Source organism: Dromiciops gliroides, chromosome 1 (assembly GCF_019393635.1).
Source record: "Dromiciops gliroides isolate mDroGli1 chromosome 1, mDroGli1.pri, whole genome shotgun sequence".
In the NCBI taxonomy this organism is placed as follows: Eukaryota; Metazoa; Chordata; class Mammalia; order Microbiotheria; family Microbiotheriidae; genus Dromiciops; species Dromiciops gliroides.
Genome location: NC_057861.1, coordinates 669,655,915 through 669,675,717, shown reverse-complemented (window position 1 = coordinate 669,675,717; position 19,803 = coordinate 669,655,915). Strand labels below are relative to the sequence as shown.

Sequence of the window (19,803 nt, the reverse complement as noted above, 5' to 3'; positions counted from 1 at the left end):
GTATCATCTATAGTTTTTGTGTATTCCTCTATAGTACAGCCATACAAATAGACACAATGAGAAAGGCTACCAAAAAACCCCAGTCTTGTTAGGGTCACAACATGTGTGGCATGTATGTTTTGCATAAGTAGCAGCAATAATAACTGGAAACATGGTTTAAAATGAATCACTGTGCTATTTACACAAAGCTGACCTCAATATTTCTTTACTGAGATCGGAAGAAAGTGATGAAAACCCCCCAGCAATTTACAATCTTATTTTCCTATCTCCTAAGGCTTTCTACTCTTCTCATTATGTTTTTTTCCTTTTTTTCCCCTAAATTTTACTGCTATGTTTTGTTTTTACATTACAAACATTTACAGATTACTCCCATTTCATGAGAGGGCTCTTGTAACAAAGTAAAACAGTTAAGTAAAACTAATAATACAGTGACCTCATCTCAAAGTACACACAGCATTTCACATTTGTAACACCCCCCACTTCTCCATTAAAAAGAAAAAGAACAGAAATCTATTTTCTCTCCCTTCTACCCCTACCCCACTGAAAAAGAAAAACAAATTTATTCTAATTAATACAGTCAAGCAAAATTAATTCTCTCAATGACTATACAGAAAAATATATTCTCATTTGGCACTCTAAACCTGTCATAGAGCTTCATCATCAGTCCTAAATCACGAATGGTCACTACCTTTTTGGGGGGGAAAAGAGGGGGGGCAATGAGGGTTAAGCGACTTGCCCAGGGTCACACGGCTAGTGTCAAGTGTTTGAGGCTAAATTTGAACTCAGGTCCTCCTGAATCCAGGGCTGGTGCTCTATCCACTGCACCACCTAGCTGCCCCCTAGTCACTATCTTGATCATGGTTCTTACAACTCCCAAGTTTTGTAGTGTTGTTGTTATAGAAATTGTTCTGGTTCTACTCATTTCATTCTTCATCGGTTTATAAAAGTTGTCCAAAATTCTTCATTTTTATAATACTGATGTCATAGTATAAAAGTTATGCTTTATAATGGAAATGAGAAATAATTTTCTAAGTGAAAAGCTGTATATTTCAAGAGGGAATGCTATCAGGTTGTTAGATAACACTGGAATACAACTGCTCTCAAAGCAGTTAACTGACAGGTTTTGTCTATTTCTATTTCCAGGTTGGAATTATAAAATAATGGATCCTTTAATGAGCTCCATTTACAGGAAAAAAACGACTTTACACAGATGAGTGTCTGGTCTCATCAATTCAGAAGCTGCTTCCGAGGCTACAGATTACTGCCTCCTTTCCATGCCTGTCCTGAAGTTCACCAAATGGGATCCACTCAGTCTGCTGGAGTCTGTCAGCTAATAAACATGTATTAAAAACCTCCTATGCGCCAGGCATTGTTTCAGTCAAGGAATAGGGATACAAAAAGAGGCAAGAAAAAGACTTTCTGAAACTTTGTAGAACCAGCTCCTGCCCAGTAAGTGTGTGTTCACTGTGATCAGACTGCCACCTTGTGGCCACAACTTGTACCCAAGAAAGAGACTAATGAAGGTTCAATGTTTCTGAGATGTCATAAGACTCATGATTTCCACCAGTTCCATTTTATTAGAGTTTCCACACTGGAACAGTATAAATACAGGTGGAGGAAGAGCTGCATCATCCTTAACTCGCTGACTCAAGGGCAACCAATAATAACGACGGTGGGGGCTGTGAGTGCCTCAAGTTTGCAGAGGGCCTAGCATACACTGTCTCATTTCATAATAAAATACAACACAGAGAAATGAGGTCTGATAGCAGGATTTATATGATCTTATCATGTTAAGTCCTCCACAAACTCAAAAACCAATTTGTCTGGATGTGTCAGAAGTCCTAAAGTTAGTTTGACCCTGGGCAAGTGACTTCACCCTGTTTGCCTCAGTTTCTTCATCTGTAAAATGAGCCAGAGGAGGAAATGGCAAACCTCTCCGGTATGTCTGCCAAGAAAACCCCAAATGGGGTCATGATGAGTCAGGCACGACCAAAACGACCAAAGAACAACAAATGGGAAAATACATTCATAGGACACAAATACGCAATCTGATGTTGAGTCAGTTTTCAAAGAGCCCCCAATTTAACCTCGACACCTTCAATAACAGGGTAGGTATGAGGAAATTCCTTCTCTAACACAAGCATCACTGAGAGATGGAAGTCCTAGGCAGGTCTGCCTCAGGTCACAAAGGGAGTGGGTGTCAGAGGCAGGCCCGGAGCCCAAGGCCTCCTGGGTCTGGAGTCAGTCCTCCAGTCACTGAGGTTCTAGGGCCATCATTCAAGTCAAGTGGAGAAAAGACCGGTTCACATGCTACCCACTTCCAAGGGCACACCCCATTCAGCCCCTAAGTGCCCCAGTCAGGCACTTAGTGCCTTCTAAGTGTCTTCTAAGACACTTCCTCACACCTTATTCCAGGCCATGATCACCTTTTCTTCCCCAGGCAAGTTCCCTGAAGGCAGAGCCTATTTGATTTTGATCTTTGTACCCCCAGCACCCAGCACAGTATCCAGAACATAGTATATACTTAATAAATGCTTTTCAATTACTTGATGAGCCAGCATTTATATGTGGCAATAGTCTTCTTTACATATGTCGTTTCATCTGATTTTCACAAGTCTGAGAGGAAGGGCCTACGATCATCCCCATTTTACAGATGAGGAAACTGAGGCTGAGAGAGGTTAAGTGATTTGCCCAGGATCAGACTGGGCAAGTGTCTGACACTGGTTTCCAACTCAGGTCTTCCTGATTCCACGTCCAGTACTCTATCCAATGCCTCCCAGAGCACTTCCCATCTGCATCACTCATTTGGCAGTCAGTAACCCTGCCTTGTATTGCAGAGAGGCAGGCTGCACAGGTTGGGTAGATGAGGAGAGGTTCTAATCTAGCTTAATTGTCGAAGGGGGTACTCGGCTCAGTGAGTACCCTATCTGACTAAGCAAATCATAAGTAACTTGCTGACGAGGCCAATGTGCAGCGGCTCTTCATCCTTGCTGCTTAACCGAGGCTTTCAGGGAACATGCTGGCCTGAACACTGATCATCTCCCTCACAATCTGGACAACCTATAATCGGGTCTTCTTCATGATGTCCCTCCCCCAGCCACCCCCAAGCACAGCTGCAGCAGACAGGACCAACCCCAGACCCGGCCAGCCAGGAGCATCTGATTGAGGCAAGGGAGAAGACCAGCACTCCCCACACCCCACCCTCCCCCAGCCACTTCCAGGCATACTCGGCAGCCTCTCCTCCTGGTAGCCACACAATCCAAATCTTCCACCCAAACCAAGTCACAGTGAGGGGTGTATCCAGGCCCCCGGGTCATTCTCCCTCCTTTCTCAAGGAGTTCAGCACCTAGATCACGGTCTTCCTCTCCTAGTCAACCCCTGCTTTTATACTAAGGGATTCCATGCACGTTGATGTTCCCTCTAAATCCCTAACAACAATTCTTCAGCCTCCTACAAGCTCACGGCCTACTTCTTCACTGCACTTTGGCCACACACAGGGAGGGAGGGTTACATTCATTGGGTCTCATCATGGCCTCCAAGTGTTTTACCTCATCAATTAGAAATTGTGACATTAGAAACTGACCTGCCTTCCTTCAGGACCCAACTCAAGCACCACCTGCCGTGGGAAACCTTTCCTGGTCTCCTCAAATGCTAGTCCTCTCCCTCTCAAACGACCTTGTGCTGTTTGGTATTTATTCTGAGATACTAATATATGAACTCGTTTTCCCAATTAGAACACGCTTCATGAGTCTAGATTGTTTCACTCTTTGTCCTTGTATTCCTAGTGCCTAACACACCGTAGGTGCTTAACAAATGCTTGTTACTTACTGTCCATGGGAAAAATAACCCATTTTAGCCATGTATGCAAAGGTCGCCTTTCCTTAGACTAATGTGATGAGCCCTCATTAAACTTTTATTGACATCCTTTACTGCCTGAAACTCCTACCGTCAACTTTTCTTCCTGCTCTTTTCCTACGATGCTATTACTGTTCCCACACCAAGAGAAAAACAAGGTAGAAGGAATGGTAGCTATGTCGTGCTCCTAAGCAAAGGAGTCAGGGACGTGAGGGCTACCCATTCCCGACCTCTCTCACAAGCTCTCAAGCCATGGCGGAGACTGCCTACACAATGCCGTCACATGTCAACAACGGAGATTCCAATCTTCCTTCAACCTGCTCCTTTGGACATTTTTGGCAAAGGGCTCCAGCATTTGTTCAGTCTCCCAAGCATGAAACCTTTATGTGTGCCCGTGGACTCTTTCCATCCTCTCACAGCCAAATGGTTACCACGTCCTGTGAACTCCACCTCTGCATATCTCTGACACCAATCCCCCCCTCCCTCTCTATTCCTGGTAGCATCGGTCTAACACTGATCTGCCTTAACTGGTGGGACAAGTCAGGATTTCCTGCTCTTAGCAGTCTCTGATATGACTACCAGACTAATCTTCATTGTGTGGAGCTATAGTCATGTCGGTCCACTCAAAAAATCTGCAACCCTCCCTACTGTCTACCTAGCAAAAGTCAGTCATTGCCAGGAATTCAAGGCCATCCATAACCAGATGCCAACCGACCTTTCTAGCCTTATCATTCCAGGCCACAGACTCCCTGAACACACCCTGCATGTTTTCATCTCTGCACAAGGGCTCACACTGTTCTACTGCTAGAATATCCTTCTTCCCCTCTCTTCATCTGTTGTCCCACCCTCTTTTTAAGGACTAGCTAGGAATCTTGGGAAGACAGTGCTGTGCTAAGTAATCTAGGACACAGTTCTACCACCTTGAAAAATGAGAAGCACCTCCAAAATGCAACAAAATCAGCAGTCAGGGAAGAGAAAATGAAAATAACAAAAAGCTTTGATTGTGAAAGCTTTTTGGAGTTACCTTTAAGGGTGCCCCAAGTTGGAACACAAAATTTTTTAAAAATGAATGTTAAAAATTGCTTTTAACATGTAATCGGGGGAAAAATCTGCCCCCCGCCAAAGTGTCTCAGGGAGACTTCCCCTCATCATTCTCTCTACCAGCCCCTTTGAGGTCAACCTCTGGCAACCTCCCACAGGTCTCCATCAAGAATTAACATTACCGGGAATAGATTCTAGAGTGTGCTGGAAGGGGAAAGGAAACAGAAATGAGGTTCAGTGAAAACAAAACTTCTTGGAAAGGAAGCAAGTGTAAGCCTGACCAATAAATATCACTGAAATAGAATAGTGGATGGGTAGAGGGAAAAAGAGGAGTAGGCACTTTTTATTGTAGAGGAGGGTAAAGGAGGTAGAGAAAGGGAGAATGTGAAGACAAAAGAGACTACAAGAATAAAAATAAAAGTAAATTCAAGGATTTAGGATTGGACAGGGTAATGGGTGAAAAGAGGAATTGGGGGAGAAGATAGACCTTGATCACATTAGTGAAAGCAAAACAAAGCACAGGGATTAACTGCTGCTCTAAAAAAAAAGGTAAGGAATATGTACACACATATGTGGCATACATATATACATACATATATGTGTTGTGTCACACACAGACACCCCCAATGTACCTCATATCAGTATGTACACATGCATACACATAGACACATACAAATATATGTATATTTAGTGGAAAAAAATCACAAACTTAACTATAATAGCCCTAGATATGGATGGATTAAAGGAAAAGAGAATGGGTAAACAAAGCCCTCAAATTTGCTGCACATAAGAAACATTTTTAAGAACAGAGATATAAAATGAAAATCAGGAGATGAAATAAAATCTATTATGCTTCAAGTAAATCTGAGAAAGGCAGGAAATGTACTCATCATGATTAGGAAACAAAGATAATAAAAAAATTATTAAATATATTTACACCAAATGGGGAACAGCTAGGTGGCGCAGTGGATAGAGCACTGGCCCTGGATTCAGGAGGACCTGAGTTCAAATCCAGCCTCAAACACTTGACATTTACTAGCTGCGTGACCCTGGGGAAGTCACTTAACCCTCATTGCCCCGCCAAAAAAAAAAAATTTACACCAAATGGCAGAGCATCTAAAAGAAAGATTAGGTAAACTGCAATATCAAATGCAATGACACGATAACCAAAAACTTTATAACCTGGAAGAGATCTCAAGAAATCAAACAAAGCATAAAAATGAGATTTTTCTGCTAATTCAGGATAAGATTTTAACAAAATTTTGGTTCTAGAATTAAACCTACAAAATGCATATAACATAAAGAAAAACAAAAACTTTTACAACAGTATGTAATCAATACCTTCATCCCAAGACACCAAAAGCTATTTAAATACTTTCAAAATTAAATTGTGCAGTGTGGTACATTACACATTTTCAAACTTCAAATACATTGACTGATCAGCTAACCTGGCTTTTCCCTCTTCTTTCTCTTGTTTTTAATGTTCTTTTTTTTGGAGGGAGGGGGGAGGCAATTGGGGTTAAGTGACTTGTCCAAGGTCACACAGCTAGTAAGTGTCAAGTGTCTGAGGCCGGATTTGAACTCAGGTCCTCCTGACTTCAGGGCCAGTGCTCTACCCACTGTGCTACCTAGCTGCCTCTCTTTTTTGTTCTTAAAAAGACAACTGTTATATGGAAGAGGAGAGGTAGAGATATAGGAGAAAATCATTGTATGTAAAAAAACAAAGGCCATCAATAAAAACTTATTTTAAAACAACCCCCCCAAAAAACCCTTAAATTGTTCTCTATACACAATAAAGCCACAAAAAATGTAAAATTCATAGATCCCAGGGTCTAGAAAACATGACACATAAACATATTCTGAAAAGTTCATCGCAGTACAAAGAGGACCTAGGTTCTAAAAGACCAAACAAGCTCTAGCTGTAGCAAGTGCTGTTGAGATGGAAAGAAATGAGTGTAGGCCTGGGGGTTGCTTCTCCCCTTTAAAAGGCAAGCCCAGAAAGGGTAGAGAGTGTCACTAACAAGGCTGGCCTCCTAGAGACTTTTAAAAAGATCCACAGCAATTTATGAAACCCTTGTAGGCATGGAGAGGGGGGGATCTGCCACAGTGGGAGGAAAGATCAAACCAGTGTAATCACAGGCCTTTTAAAGAATCCCCACCAAGTGAGGACATCATTTCCAAGGGTGACTCATTCAGAAGAAGCAGGATAGTTTCTACCATCACTTTCCAACAGGATGAAGGTATTCTGTGCCTGTCACTTACCTGCACGCCAGATGGCACCTCCCTTCTCTGCTGGTGGTGAGTCTCTTGTGCTTTGGAACACCATTGCATCTTCTAAAAACTCGATTTTCTTGCTGAATTGCACTTCTAAAATTTGGATAATCTGTGGCATCTTTGCTGACAATAGTCGATAGGCTGTGTCTGGCTTACCAATAAATCTCTGGCGTATGCTGATCTCATAAGGGGTATGAACTTTAATGTCATCTACATCTTCCCTTTCAAATCTGTGCAAAAGTTGAGAATTAGAGTCACTGATTTCCAAGCCAGAAACCAAGACAGTAAGTTTTCCTGGTTTAGCATGCAACTCGGTGCTTTGTGAAATAATTGCTGGGACTTTTATTATCACCCCTGATTTTCCAAATGCCTCAGAACTGGATACTGAAGTGCTTTCCTTGGGTTTTGTTTCAGATGGACTTTTCCAGAGTTTGGTACTAAAGGGCCACCAAGAAGGAGATTCGAGTTCTGTGAGCAATCTGAAGAGAAAAGCAACAACAACAAAAACCATGTTTAATAAAATATAGACAAATGTTTCAAGAATGTGTTCTTACAGGAAATTCTAACTTAGAAGAAACTGAAAGAAGCCAAATGTACAAGAAAACACAGAGAGATTTTTGGTTCAACACTTGAAGTAAGTGTGGTATAGACTAGAAAGAGCAAAGGTCTTGGAGTCAGGAGAATTTCTAATCCAGCCCATTATTTATCAGCTATGGATGATGAGAAAATCTCTTCCCTGAGCCTCTAAATATAGATATAGATATATATACACACACACACACACACATACACACACATATATACACACACATATATATGTGAGTTGCCTAGCTCATGGACTTCTGTATGGAAAGCAATTGGTAAACACATATGAAGAACTTTTAGTGGAAGTGAAACATTGCAATTAAATTTCTTTCTTTTTTTTTTTTCAAATGTGTACATCATCTTTATTTTATTTATTTATTTGTTTGTTTGTTTGTTTATTTATTTATTTATTTATTTTTGCAGGGCGATTGGGGTTAAGTGACTTGCCCAGGGTCACACAGCTAGTAAGTGTTAGGTGTCTGAGGCTGGATTTGAACTCAGGTCCTCCTGAATCCAGGGCCAGTGCTCTATCCACTGCGCCACCTAGCTGCCCCCCAATTAAATGTCAATGAGTACAGAAAATTCTACCAACTAAAATAAATTGTGACTTGGAAACATAATATCAGATTAAGGGTCCTTAGAGAACAATTAGTCCAAAGCCTTTATTTAGAGAAAATTAAGACCCAGTAGGAAATATTTCTTTTTTGAAAAATAACAATGGGGCAGCTAGGTGGCGCAGTGGATAAAGCACCGGACTTGGATTCAGGAGGACCTGAGTTCAAATCTGGCCTCAGACACTTGACACTTGCTAACTGTGTGACCCTGGACAAGTCACTTAACCCCCACTGCCCCACAAGAAATAAATAACAAATAAATAACAACAAGCAGTGAACTAACTAATGGAATGAAAGCAAGCCGACTTAGAATCCAGTCTTAGATTTGTCTCTTAATAGCACTGCAACCTTGGGCAAGTCATTGAACCTAGTTTCTTCACATATAAAACAAGTACAAATGCCACCTGTCCTACCTCAGTGTTTGTTCTAAAAATCAAATTTAAGGATGATATTAAAATAAAAACACTGAACACAAGGCATCAAGATTTGCTTTCTTTAACTGTAATACTCATGCCATCTATTCTTTCATCATAAAGATGATTTGGGATCATCCCACCATTCACCTTCTCCTCTCCTCACAAACTAACAAATGTTTCCAGACAAAGTCGCACACTACTCCTACTGGTTATCTCAACTCAACTGGGTCATCGCTGCTACACAGCAACGTTTGTGTTTTCCTTGATTAACTATCGCACTGCTTCCCCACAGCAGCCATTCCAAACCTCCTTTCTACTCAAGCCTCACAAACCACCTCTTCTTCCCTCCCTCTTAGGAAACAGCCTCACTCCCTACTCCATGGGGAAAGCAGGGCTCACACGCTCACTTCTATCCTGCTTTATACCCCAACAACCCCTTTTCATCATCATCCCACATTCTCTCATCCCTTGCTCCAGTCTGATGGAAAGGGAGCCTACTCTTTGTCAAGACCCAAATCTCCACTAATGCTCCACATACATAGCCTGAGGTCTCCTTTAGGAGCTTGTCTGAATATCATTTCCTTTCTTCCTCTCATCTTCCATTTCTCCTTGGGCACTGTCATTGCTTCCTTCCCTGTTGTCTACAAACATGTCCAATCCTCCACTTGGCCCTGTGACACCTCAAGTTATCATCCTTCATTGTTTTCTGACTCAGTCAAAATCATAGGAAAGTTATTTCCACTTCGTTAGCTCCATTTCCCCATTTCCCTGTCTATTCATAAGCTTTGGACCCCATCTCTTCACTGACAACTACTCTCTTCAAAGTTAACCAAGGAACTCAACTGCTAAATCCAACAGCCCTTCTCAGTCCTCACTTTACTCCTCTGTACCAGGCCTCAGGACGCCTTTAGGTAGAGGGTACCCAGGTGGGGTACCCAGGCTGGGGGGGGTCAGGAACAGAGTTTCATTAAAACATGCTGATTCCATTCTCTGGAAAGCATTGCTTCCAGAGGCAAACAAAAAGTGGCCTCATTTAAAATCAATTTCCAACAGTGTTTTAAAAATCTGGCTGTAAAAAATCGTAAGACCTTAGAAGGCAAATCTGTTCTTTTCTTTTGGAGAAATTCCCTGTCTATTGCAATTAGAAGGCATCTGGATCTCTGGCAGGAATGTGACCTAGATCTGGCTGGAAGGAATGGAGGAGAAACAATGTACCACAGTACCAGTAATATCATTTTGACCTTCTTTACAACTAATCAAAGAATGGAGAATGTGGAATTGGCTGCTAGAGCTCTGGATGCTGCCCATCCACAGTTTGATGTGCAAACTCCTGACTTCCTACAAGATGAACAGTTTAGAAATCTTGGGAAGTGCTCCTACGATAGGGCTAACTACAGCTCATCACCACTGTACTGAAGATGCAGAACAAGTAGGAACTCCTTGTCTTCTGTACTAAGAGAAGTCCTTACCAGGGAATTAGGGGTAATGCTACTTTCCTTGGTGAAAAATCTTCTGGAAAAGGATGACACTTTAACTCATGAGATATAGATGGATGCTACTATCCAAAGAATTCTGCTCATCAACAATTCAATGGTGATGTTATCCTAGTAATTCTGGCAGATCAAATACTGTTGCCAAGAACAAACAGCAAAGGGGGCAGCTAGATGGCACAGTGGATAAAGCACCAGCCTTGGATTCAGGAGGACCTGAGTTCAAATCCAGCCTCAGACACTTGATACTTACTAGCTGTGTGGCCTTGGGCAAGTCACTTAACCCCCATTGCCCCACAAACAAACAAACAACAACAAAAAGAATAAGCAGCAAAGCCAAAGAACAAACCTCAGAATGGATATATGTCGAAACACCCAAGTTGAGTGTAAATATTTATCTTAATGTATCATAGGAAAAATGCTGGAATCAAATTATATTAATATATTATTATAATATATAATACATTTTATTAAATAACTTTAAATTATATGAAACATTCTGGAATTAAAGTATATGTAGACACAAGAAAGGGAAGAGCTGAAGTCTGTAATATTAAAGCACTTGATCAGTGAGAATGCTCACCAAACTAAGTACAAACTTTATTGGCAATATATTTGGCCAGCATGAAACCACAATGTTAGCAAATATATAGCTTAGAACACAGCTAAAAGACAAAGAACTATGCAGTAAATGGCATCTCTGTCCTGCAGCATTCTGTTATCTAAATTTGCATGGGATCAATCTTCCCAACTTAAAGTCACAATTTATGTGCCCGTTTGTGGCACGTTGATTCTATTAAGCCTGCTTTACATACACCACAGACACAAGAAGTAACAGAACTCTTTTCTGCCTACCAGGAATTTAAATACTGAAATAAATATTCCCAGGGCAAGAAGTTTAAGGATGAGGAAACGATTGGGTTATCATCCCTTTCACATGAGATTACGATGTAGTTAATGTCACATTAGTTCCGAAGTCATGTACTATACCTGTCGGCTACATCCATATCTGATTCAATCTTGTCCAGTCCTTTCATGATGTTATCAAACTGCTCACCCTGATGGTGAAGGACTTTTGCTGTATCTTCTAACCGTTTCTGGGAACAAGCCATTAGGCCTGTCAACTCTTTACCCTTGGTCATCTGGGGAGAAGATGCCTGAGCTCCCGGGTGAGACAGCAGCAACTCCCTCCAGAAATGCTCAATGATGTTGAAGACCACATTCCGGCTGGGCTGGAAGGAACCGAACCAGTGCTTGCTATGGTCCTTCTCCAGAATAGTGATAGAGCTGAAGATGAAATGAGATGATTCTTTTTTAATCTCATTAATGCTTGAAAGGGGGAAGCTGACTAGTTGTTCTCCATTCTTATCCGCCAAAAATTTTAGCAAAACAGAAGTCAATGAAAGCTTGCCAGGAATCCATCGTTTCTCAGGTTCCAAATAATAAGAACATGGCCATGTGTGGATGCAGATGTCTCTGTTCATCAGCTTGCTGGGCCTACTAGGCACAAAAGGATCCAAATTTTTACCTTGAAATAGGAACAGGAAAAAAACAAGTCAACAAGAAGTATTCCCCCTTTGATAAGAAAATCCCCACCATACATAAAAATATTTGTACCAACACTTTTTCTGATAGACCAAAACTGGAATCAAAGTAGATGCCCATCAATTGGGCAATAACTGGGGAATAACTAAAAAAACTGTGGTACATGAATGTAATGGGATACTACTATGCTGTAAGAAGTGATGTAGATGATAAATACAAAGAAGCATGGAAGGATCATGGAAAAACTGATGCAAAGTGAAGTAAGTCCAGAAAACAATACAGTGACTACAACAATGTAAATACAAAGAACCACCAAAAAAAAAATAAAAGTAAATGCTAGGAAATTATAAAGAGATGAGAGGTTCACAAGTGTTGTACATTGCACATATTTTTAAAATTTGGTTCAATTATGCTGATTTTCTTCCTCTTCTTTTTCTTTTTTTTTTAACTTCAAAAATACTATTTATTATGTAGAATAGCTTGCTGCAAGGAAAAGGGATACTGAAGGGAAGTATGGTGATATAAAAAAAGACATCAATGAAAACTTATTTTTAAAATAGATATAAAAAATTAAATTAAATTAATATATACATATATATACACACCCCCAAGTAACTCAACAGAAAATGCCAAGAAATTAATGGAAGATATTTATATCACTGCTTTAATACTGAAAGAACAGTGACACATTCTTAACACTTTATGTACTATTTCTTAGCTGAAAGGATCCACAGAAGTAGATTTTCTGCCTTTGGGAATCCATCCCAATCTTTCATCCTCCACTTTAAGTAATGTTCTAAAAATCACTACATTACAACTTACTTGTCTTAAGTGTCTTCTGTTCCAAGATGGAAAGAACAGACGTACATCTATTCTTTATTCATAACAAGAAGCAAAAATAATCAGATCTCTATAGACAAACAGGCTATGGGGGTACATGGGGATACATTTCAATTTAAATATGAGTTCCAAAGCCCTTAATAAATTGTACCCCTCCCAAACATTTTTCTTTTTCTTTTTTTTTTAAATAAACATTTTTATTTTATAGCTCCTACACGAAACCTGCCAAGTCCCCCCAGCCCTCCCCACCAAAGGCTGGTGTTCTTCTTCAAGTTACCTAGTATCTATTTACCAGTCTCCATACATGCTGTGTTCTCCTGGGAAACTGTCAACTCCTTGCAGGAAAAGGACTGTTTAATTTTCATCTCTGAATCCCCAGGACATAACACAAATCCCTTTTCCCAAGAGGCCCTCCAAAAAAGTGTTCAGTTGAACTGAATTCTAACAGTTGGGCATAGTAGGATGCCATTAAGTATTTAACGATGGTGAATCCTTTCAACTACCTTTCTTAGGTACCTAACTCACATGGCCAGAACTATGCTGTGCAATGTAGGAAATCAAAAGGAAAGAATCCAGACCCTGCTTAAAGAGCCGAGGCTCTGGTTTGATAACAACAATTTACACCCGTGAATCAACCAGAAAATAAAACAAGACCGTAGATAGTACAAGGCATACGACTGTAATGTGCAGTATAGGTTCACTTCAATTCAATAAATATTCACTGAATGGCCACAATGGATACAAGGTCCCTGGTTTCATAAGAACACAGACCCAGAGGTGGAAGGGACCTTAGATGTCACACATGTTCAACCACCTCATTTCAGAGATGAGTCAACGCAAAGACTCAGAAGGGTTAAGTGACTTTTCTGAGTTCGTACATGGTGTAAAAGTAGCAGAGCCAGACTTCTACCTCCTTTCCCTTCTGCCTATGTTCACTATTCTTTCCAGTGTGCCACTGTCTCCAATAACTTAAGGACTAGAAAGGAGAAATGACACATTTACAAAAAACCATCATGTAAAACAATGTGTACTAAGTACATAGGAGAGGTGAGGACAGAGAACTATGTGAAGTCTCTGTGACAATTATTTTCCCAGTGGTGTCTTTCTGCAAATGCTCCTCTGGAGCACTGAAAGCTGCTGATGCATCGTCTTTACCTCTGTCCCATCACAAGACAACCCTCATCTCCTTAAAGGAAAACATCAGGTGAGCAGGGAAGCATGTGGTGCCTCTGAGTCTTGGGACATCCTCCAAGTGTGACGGGCCTACACTTGGTTTCTTTTAAGACCTAGAAGCCTAGAAAGCTGTAAATAAGGCCTTAAAGCCACCAGAAAGCCCCAACAATGGCAATATTGTTTGAAAATTGCCCCCTGGAGGGGCAGCTAGGTAGCTCAGTGGATAGAGCACTGGCCCTGGATTCAGGAGGACCTGAGTTCAAATCCGGCTTCAGACACTTAACACTTACTAGCTGTGTGACCCTGGGCAAGTCACTTAACCCCAACTGCCTCACCTCCCCCCCCCAAAAAAAAAAGAAAGAAAGAAAAAGAAAACTGCCCCCTGGATCAATCACATTTCTAAGACAAAATCCTTTCCTCTTAAAAAAATAAATGAATCAAATAAACTTAAAAGATAAGGAGACCAAGTTAAACATTGAGCTATAACTTCTGTTCGATCTTCTGGTTTTGTCTATAGCAATTTTATCATATTGATGTGACTCAAGCTTGTTAATGCCTTGGCCATTGGGCAAAAATCTCACTTTTAGAATCCCTACAAATCACTGTTTATAGATGTTCTAAAAACAGTGATTCTTAGCAGTCTATTTCCTTTTTCACCACCCAACAAAGTCCTGAGGAACATGTTTTTGTTTGTTTCCTGGTTCCCTGCTAGACTCTCTCTGTTTAGCTAGGTTGGTTCTTAGACAGAAGACAGTCTATTGCTGGGACTGGAACCAAAGCTTTCCAATTTGGTAGAACCTGCGTCAGCTTACCCTCCACTAGCACAGCCTTCAAGAACCCAAGAATAGCTTCAAGCCATAATAAGCATATCAGAATAAGTTATTTCGAGAAACTGCTTGACTTTATTATGTCTTTATTTCAGAAATGTTTGCTGAGTCATCTTTTTTCCATTGAGTATGGCTGGGAAATTGGTCATCAACAACCACTACTAATCCCAATTGACTGAGGACACACTCTGTGCAAGGCACTGTGTGAAAACTGAAGAGGAAAGGTGATTCCTATTGATTGGGCATACCTAAATCTTCTTTCCAGAAAGGATTTGTCCATTCTGCCTATGCTTAGTTTTAAAGACTGTATTCTAAGGGAAGGGCAAGGGGGCAGCTAGGTAGCACAGTGGATAAAACACCAGCCCTGGGTTCAGGAGGACCTGAGTTCAAATCCGGCCTCAGACAGTTGATACTTACTAGCTGTGTGACCCTGGACAAGTCACTTAACCCTCACTGCCCCACCAAAAAAAAAAAAAAGAAGAAAAGAAAAGGGAAGAGCAGGGTAGAGAAGGGAAAGAAAGGGAAGAAAAGAAGGGCAGGGCAGGGAAGAGGCATGAGGAGAAAAGAGCCACTGAAACATTTCTCAATTTTTTTGGATATGAGAAGAATAAACAGCGGAAGAATATAAAACACCAAAGAAGAAAAGCAATAGACTATTTGTAATAATACTACCACCAAAATGTATGCAATACCTTTCCTGTAAAAATCAAAAAGGCCAAACCAAAGCCTAAAAAGATGAAATGGATGGGGCAAATGTAAGGAAAACAAGTTTCATTGATCTGTTCCAACATAAAGAAGGAGGTTTTTTTTAAAGTTACTTGAAAAAAAAAAAGCTACTTGAAAATCTTAACAAAAAACAAGGTTGGTTTTTTTTTTGCATGTTGCCTCAATTATCTAACCCACTATACTTCCTTGAACTTAGCCCTTCAGATCTTCACTGGTATAAGGAGCAACACAAATTTTCCAAGGATAACCAAGTTCAGAGAGATCTGGGAATTGAAGACTCTTATTGGTGGAAAGGGACTTTGGGAGGCTTTAGTGGAACTCTTTCCTTCTCAAATGAACAAACTGAAACCAAAAGGGTAAAATACTTTTCCACACCAATACAATCTGTCAGTAGCTCTAAACTCCCAATTCAGGGCTCTTTCCCCTGCATTGTGCCACCTAATGGGAGAATTAATGAAGAAGAACAGCAAAATGGCACCTACTTCAAACTAGAGAAGGGACTTCAAGTTCCTGTCCAGTGACTCAGAAGAAGAAGAGGTGAAGAATGTGGAGGTAGGTTACGGAAGAGAAAGAAGAACAAGACAACTAGGGAAGACTCACATGCTATACAGCTGGTTATAATTAAAGGAAATCATTTTAATGAGGAAAAGTGACAATGTGGTCTTTTATTTGTAATGTAATGTAATTTATATGACACCCATATGCATCATACTTGTGCCTCCCAGGTAAGAGAAAAATATTAAGAAATCAGTCTTCGATTCAAGAATTTCTAAAATGACTACACAGCAAGCAACATGCTATATTCTTCCACCTTTCAAGAAATCTGTTGCTTTGCAAATGTGCATAACTCCCTCAAGAAGTGCAAACAGCAACAACTAAGTGATTTCAGACTGTCTTCATGAGTTGCTAAGGCAAAAAATACATATTTTTTCACCCCCTAGTAGTCACCTTCTGGTGCTATGAATTTGGCTTGAGCAGCCCTCTCATAAAAGATACCCAGCTTCCAAGGTCAAACTCAAAGCCTCTCCAGCCTGACAGGGCTACCAGAACTAGTACTCAGAAATCCTCTGCAGTTGTTTTCAAAGTCCAGGGCCACCACAGTAAAGCACCAAATGACAGCTTTAGCCCAAACATATAGTTTGTTCCTTCAAATCATTTACAACCAAAACATGATTTATAACTACTTACTAGTAGAACTTGGAGGAAGATGGCACGTCCTTATTTGAATTCTTCCACCAAATTTGTATTTTTTCAATAGAACAGCTGAAATGCTTTGCAACTGGCTACTATTCGTTGGGTTTTGTTTGTCCCCATTACCTGCACCACCTACTCCTTCCCTACCTTCTTATATTTCTCCCACACATTTCCTTAAGTATGTCTCATTTTTGACCTTATAATGTAAACCTTCTATTTTTTATAGTGTTTCCATAGGGCCACAGCAGAAAGAATAAAGTTGGAGCCAAAGGATCTGGGTTCAAATCTTCCCTCTAAAAACTTACTATCTGTGTGACTTTGGACAAGTATCCTTACCTCTCTGAGCCTCGTTTCTTCGTCTATAAAGAAAAGGGATAATGGAGAAACACAAGTTTTCCCAAGAAGATCAAGGCTAAAACAAGGATGTACACTGTCACCACTATTATTTGCTAGAAATGCTAAATATTACAATAAAACATGATAAAGAAATTGAGGAAACAAGCACAGGCACAAAGAAAACTGTTGCTATTTTCAGGTGATAGGATGGTTTACTTAAAAAACTCTAGAAACTTAACTAAATATAAGTTTTACTTAATTGAAATAATTACTTCAGTACAATAGTAGCAGGATACAAAATAAAACCCATGAAAATCATTAGCCTCTTCATAAAACCCAATGGGAGGAAATTACATTTGAAATATCTACAAAAATATGAAAAATATCTGGGAGTTAATCTACCAAGAAACATTCAAGACTTACATGAATACAACTAAAAGCACTATTTACAGAAATAAAGGAAGGAAACAACTGGATATATTAATTGTTGATAGTTGTACTGTGACAATACAATAAAAATGATGATGCAACCTAAATTAATTCAAAGAGTTAGAATCTTACCAAACTATTAAAAGGTTACTTTATAGAACTAGAAAAAATAATAACAAAATTCATCTAACGGAACAAAACTTCAAGTATTTGATGGGAGATGATGAAAAAAAGTGAAAATGAAGGAAACCTAGCAGTATGAGATAGTAAATTATACTATACAGCAGGAATTATCAAAACTATTTGGCACTGGCTAAAAAAATTTGAAAGTTGATCAATGGAACAGATTAAGTAAAGAAGACTCAGATACATTCAAGCATACTGTGTGATAAGTCTAAGGACATCAATTATTATTAGGTTAAGGACTCATGCATTATTCAATCAAAACGACAGGAAAACTTGGAAAACAATTTGGCAGAAATTAGACATAAACCAGTATCTTCTATATCACAACAAGCTCCAAATTGATACATGATCTAGATAGAAACATAAAAGGGTCATATTGTTTTTAAAAAATTAGAGAAAGGAAGGGATATAAATAGGGCAATTGTTACTATGTTATTTTAAAATATGCTTTAAAAACTATTTAACAGAATTTGATGGTGTTTCAGATAATCTTTTGTTCTTTTTCCTATAGTGAAATGTTCATGCTATTTGATTATTAAATCTATAATTAAAGGGGAAAAACGTAAATGAAAATTCTTTTTCTCTTTTTAGGAGTAGGGGAGATGACCTTTAAGGGGGTTGGATTCAGTGACTTCTAAGGTCATTCTTAGCACTAAATGTAGGATCCTATTAAGTCTAAAATAGTTTCCAAGAAAAACTGGTTAATTTCACCTTTCTCTAGGCTAGTGGCTAGACTATGAATCAACCACAAACAATCTATCAATAAACATTTATTAAGCACTTACTATGTTCCAGGCAGTGTGCTAAGCACCAGAAACAGAAATGTGTCCTTAATTACAATAAAAAGCTCTCCATTCACCTGGATACCAGGTTTCCTTGGAGTTCTGTGATCCCTGGCATTATGCTTCACACCTGCTTGTGAGTGACCTTGGGTAAGTTATTTAATACCTCTAAGCTACACCTACTCAGAAGCACATTACTCTTACACAAGGAGAAAGCACTTACCTGTTCTATGCCAAGCCTAAAGACCTGGGGGCCAATTGCTTGTGTTTTCCCTCTCCTATCTTCCTCACTCGTCTGACATATTGTACAGTTAATTACAGTTCCATTAGGCACAACACAAAGAATCCCACACTGAATCCCAGTCCAACATGATAGGAAAAATGCTGCTATATTCAAACAGCCCAATATGTTGGGACATTTCGTAAATATCTACTTTCTACATTCACGAGATGATCTCTCTCCATTTCCCCCGAGTCCTTCCTCAGTTTATCTCCTACCCCATTCCTCTCCCTTATTCTCCATCTTTTATCTGCCTCCTTGCCCTGACCCCTCACGCCTCTTTAGTCACTATAACCCTTTACCACCTCCCATATTCTCCAATACGTGTCCTAACTCAAGGCCCCTACTACTCCATCCTTCCAGTCTTCCCCCGCTACCTTCCACACACCTAAACTGCCCAAATGCCTGCCACCATCTCCCCTCCTCCCTTCTTCCAGGAACCCCTTCTCCCAATTCCTTCCCCTATTTCCCCTCCCAATCCCTCAATACGGGTCCTCATTTCTCTACAGTGGATTTAAAGGAAGAAGAGAATGGAGGAAAGACAGAAAAGAGTAGATGGAAGGGCTGGGGGTAGCTAAAAGGATAACAGGAAAGGTGGGACAGGTGTTGGGTGCGCCTTCTTCCCTCTATTGCCCCCCACCTCCCTCCTTTCTTTCCCTCACTCCCCCCACCACTCGTACTCGCTGAGTGACAGTAGGCAAGCCCCAGTCTCCTTTCTGAACCTCAGTTTCCCAAACTACACTGAAAGCGAGAAGCGGTTTTCTCTGAAAGGACCCTCCGAGTTCGAAACTTGGGGGCTGCAAAATAGTCCCCATCCATTCTAAGAGAGGTTAAAAAAAAAAAAAAAGGTCCATCACCATAGCAACGGGAGAGAGCTCCGGGCGAGAAGCCGGGAGCCCCGTACTTACCGTCGATTGGATGGAAAACAAAAGGTAGAGACGCCAGAAGCGAGGGATGCCGTCAAACGTCTCGTAGTCTGCGCTGACAGCGAGGGTTGCGGGTTAAATACGGTCCAGGGCCGCATCGGATGACGGAATCGTCCGCAAAGGAGCCGGGAGGTTGCCTGTTGTTGTTGTTGTAGTCGCCAGGCGCCCTTCCGGTCCAGTGCACACCGCCGCCGGCAAGGGGCGGAGTCAGAGCGCAGTGCGCGTGCGCCCGATTCCAAGAGCCTGGAGCGCGGCCGCAGCAGTGCTCTTGTCCTCGGCGTCGC

At 40.6% G+C, this 19,803-nt stretch overlaps 1 protein-coding gene across 1 annotated transcript in view; it reads right to left on the bottom strand.

Annotated features, from left to right (window-relative positions):
- SNAP47 (synaptosome associated protein 47) overlaps positions 1-19,718 on the bottom strand; it is a 72,607-nt gene extending 52,889 nt beyond the window's left edge. Inside the window, exons 1-3 of the mRNA XM_043971105.1 lie at positions 19,502-19,718; positions 11,266-11,803; positions 7,159-7,649 (exon numbers count right to left, since the gene is read on the bottom strand). Of these exons, the coding sequence (XP_043827040.1) occupies positions 7,159-7,649; positions 11,266-11,759 (985 nt within the window). The 5' untranslated portion in view covers positions 11,760-11,803; positions 19,502-19,718. The remainder of the gene's footprint in view (positions 1-7,158; positions 7,650-11,265; positions 11,804-19,501) is intronic.
- Between the last annotated feature and the right edge of the window lie 85 nt (positions 19,719-19,803).